The sequence below is a fragment of the Bubalus kerabau genome, chromosome 8 (genome assembly GCF_029407905.1).
Source record: "Bubalus kerabau isolate K-KA32 ecotype Philippines breed swamp buffalo chromosome 8, PCC_UOA_SB_1v2, whole genome shotgun sequence".
Classification (NCBI taxonomy): Eukaryota; Metazoa; Chordata; class Mammalia; order Artiodactyla; family Bovidae; genus Bubalus; species Bubalus kerabau.
This window is the reverse complement of record NC_073631.1, coordinates 109317427-109319983: the sequence shown is the minus strand read 5'-3', so window position 1 is coordinate 109319983 and position 2557 is coordinate 109317427. Positions and strand designations below refer to the sequence as shown.

General features: G+C 42.2%; 1 gene segment (V, D, J or C); it reads right to left on the bottom strand.

Moving 5' to 3' along the window:
* Positions 1-442: 442 nt before the first annotated feature.
* On the bottom strand, positions 443-921 carry LOC129658433 (probable non-functional T cell receptor beta variable 23-1). The segment is given in 2 exon segments: positions 443-768; positions 873-921. Coding segments are annotated over 2 exon segments (375 nt in total).
* Positions 922-2557: the final 1636 nt, after the last annotated feature.

Below are 2557 nucleotides of genomic sequence, written 5' to 3'. Positions count from 1 at the left end.
TCCTCTGGCAGGGACAGCAGAGAGAAGCAGCCATGAACCCCTAAGGAGTCCCTGGGTCTGGATCAATTACTGTGCTGAGCAAAGTGATCAGGGTGCCTCTCTTGATTATCCTTATTTCTGAAAACGCAGTTTTGCCAGGTGAAAAGCTCAAAATTACACTTCTTAATAAAGATTGTTAGGAACCCATCAAGGTCACATCCTGTGTCTCTCCTTTGCCAGATACCCTGCAAACTGGGGAATCTGAGACCCCTTACAGCTTCGTGCCCCGTCCTTGGGTTTGTGTTCCCACCAGCTGTTTTCCACCTCCCCTTCTGCTCATCCTGTGTGGCCATTTACAGATTTTTCCTTCTGCTTTATGCTCTTTCAAGGTGGGTTTCTGTTAGTTCCTACCCTCCAATGACACCACTGATTTCCTGAGCTGGGTCCACGGTTAGTTTGAGCTCTAAGAAGAGCTGACGTGCAGCACTGTGGACTGGCTGCTGGCACAGAAATACAGAGCCGAGTCCGCTGCCTCGGTGGAGTTGATTTCCAGGCTGCAGGGTGAGTTTTGGGGACAATCAGCTGAAAATCGCTCTTTGAACACTTCTGTGCCTTTCACAATGTCTTGCTCCTGAAAGTAAACCAAGAACTCGAATGCTTCTTCCAGCTTCCTGCGATACCAGTAAACATTAATATGTCCTCTTATGGGGACACAATCCATCTTTGCTTTCTGGCCTTTTCCTTTGACCAGATGACTTGGACTCTGAGTGACTTCAGTGTCCGTGGAGCCTGTAAGGAAAGAGACAGAAAGTTCACAAAAAGCCCTTGAAGGAGCCTGATTTTGCAGCCAAAGGAGAAAGTCCTGAATCTAGAATCCAAGAAATTCACCTCACCTGCTCCCCAGATAAAAAGAGCCACACAGCACAGGAGACCAAGGCACATGGCTGGCTCAAGGAGAAAGAGAGCAGAGGCTTTTCCTCTCAGGCTCCGCCTCCCCCTGCAGCACCTCCTTGTGACGTGCTCTCTTCCTGTGGTCTCACAGTCCCCACATACTTGAGAGTCTAACTGGGAGGTAGGGAAGCTGGTGAAACAACTAGTGTGGATTCCAGAATTTCAATTGTGTTTTTTCCTGATTAGGCTCTTTCATCATTTCTTTAAAAAAAAAAAAATAGGTTACACATCAATAACTTCTTTGCTTTTTCTCTTGTCTATTTGCCTCCTCCCCTCCTCCCTTCCCTCTCAGGTAAAGAAATACACAACTTGCTGTACGTCAGTCACAGCGTCCACTGCACTTGCAAATTAACAGAGTAGCTATTTTATATTAACAAGCCAAATTTTGAACAATACAGAAGAAGTATTTGTGATGGATATATCAAGCATCTAGAGAAATAATAAAATGAGTCATCTAGCCTGAAACTGTTAGCTTAGCAGACAGATTTTCTCCGAGAATTTTTAAGTCCCTGTGTTATTTTTCCAGATTTTATCATTCTTTCTCTACCAGGTCTGGGTAAACATAATCCCAAAGTTCCTGTGTTTACTCACATTCGTTCCATTTTCAGTTTTAGACTTGTGTAAGAATCTGTAAGTTACATATGAATCAGTATTTTATGTCTTTGAAATTTATCTAAGGGGTTTATTCTGTTTATACTTTTTTCCGTGTCATTTTTTTACTCAGCATTATGTCTGTGATAATAATTTATTATTATTTCACATAATAATTTAAATGATAATACTTTATTATTATTGTTTTTGCAGATAATTTCATATAATTCACTTTTGCTAATATGTGCGTCCCTGCTCATTCCCTCAGTCGTGTCTGACTCTTTGTGACCCCATGGTCTGTAGCCCACCAGGTTCCTCTGTCCCTGGGATTTTTCAGGCAAGAATCCTGGAGTGGGTTGCCATGTCCTCCTCCAGGGGGTCTTCTCGACCCGGGGATCCAACCTGCATCTCCTGTGTCTCTTGCAAAGCAGAAGGATTCTTTACCTGATGAACCATCACTAATATATAAGGTTCTATTTATTATTAGTAGTCTGTCAGAATTTATTATCCATTCTGAGTTAATCTCCACTAGTTTTCCCCTCTAGATTTTGGTGCTAGTACAAACAGGACTGCATTCTTATACCTTTCTTTACATACCAAGGTATAATATTTCCCTGTGCCTGCGTATATAAAAATTGAGCCTTAGGGTCACCATGTGAACTTTACAGACTAAGACAAAATGCTTTCCAAATTAAGCCAAATAAATAATCCCAGCAACTGTTGTGTGTTTTCTAGGGTTGCACATCTAAAATTCAATTGGTACTATTCTTTCTAAGTTTTAAAATTGCTGGCTGTGCCAGGTGGCATGTGGTTTACTAGTACCCTGAACAGGGCTAGAACCAGCGCCCTCTGCAGGGAAGCCCAGCATCTTAACCACTGGACCTCCATGGAAGTCCTGGCACTGAATGTTCTTTAACCTTTGCTAGTCTATTAGGATAAAATAGCATATCACTCTAGTTTTAATTTGCATTTTTATGATTTTTCAGTTTAGTTCTGTTCAGTCGCTCAGTCGTGTCCAACACATTGTGATCCCATG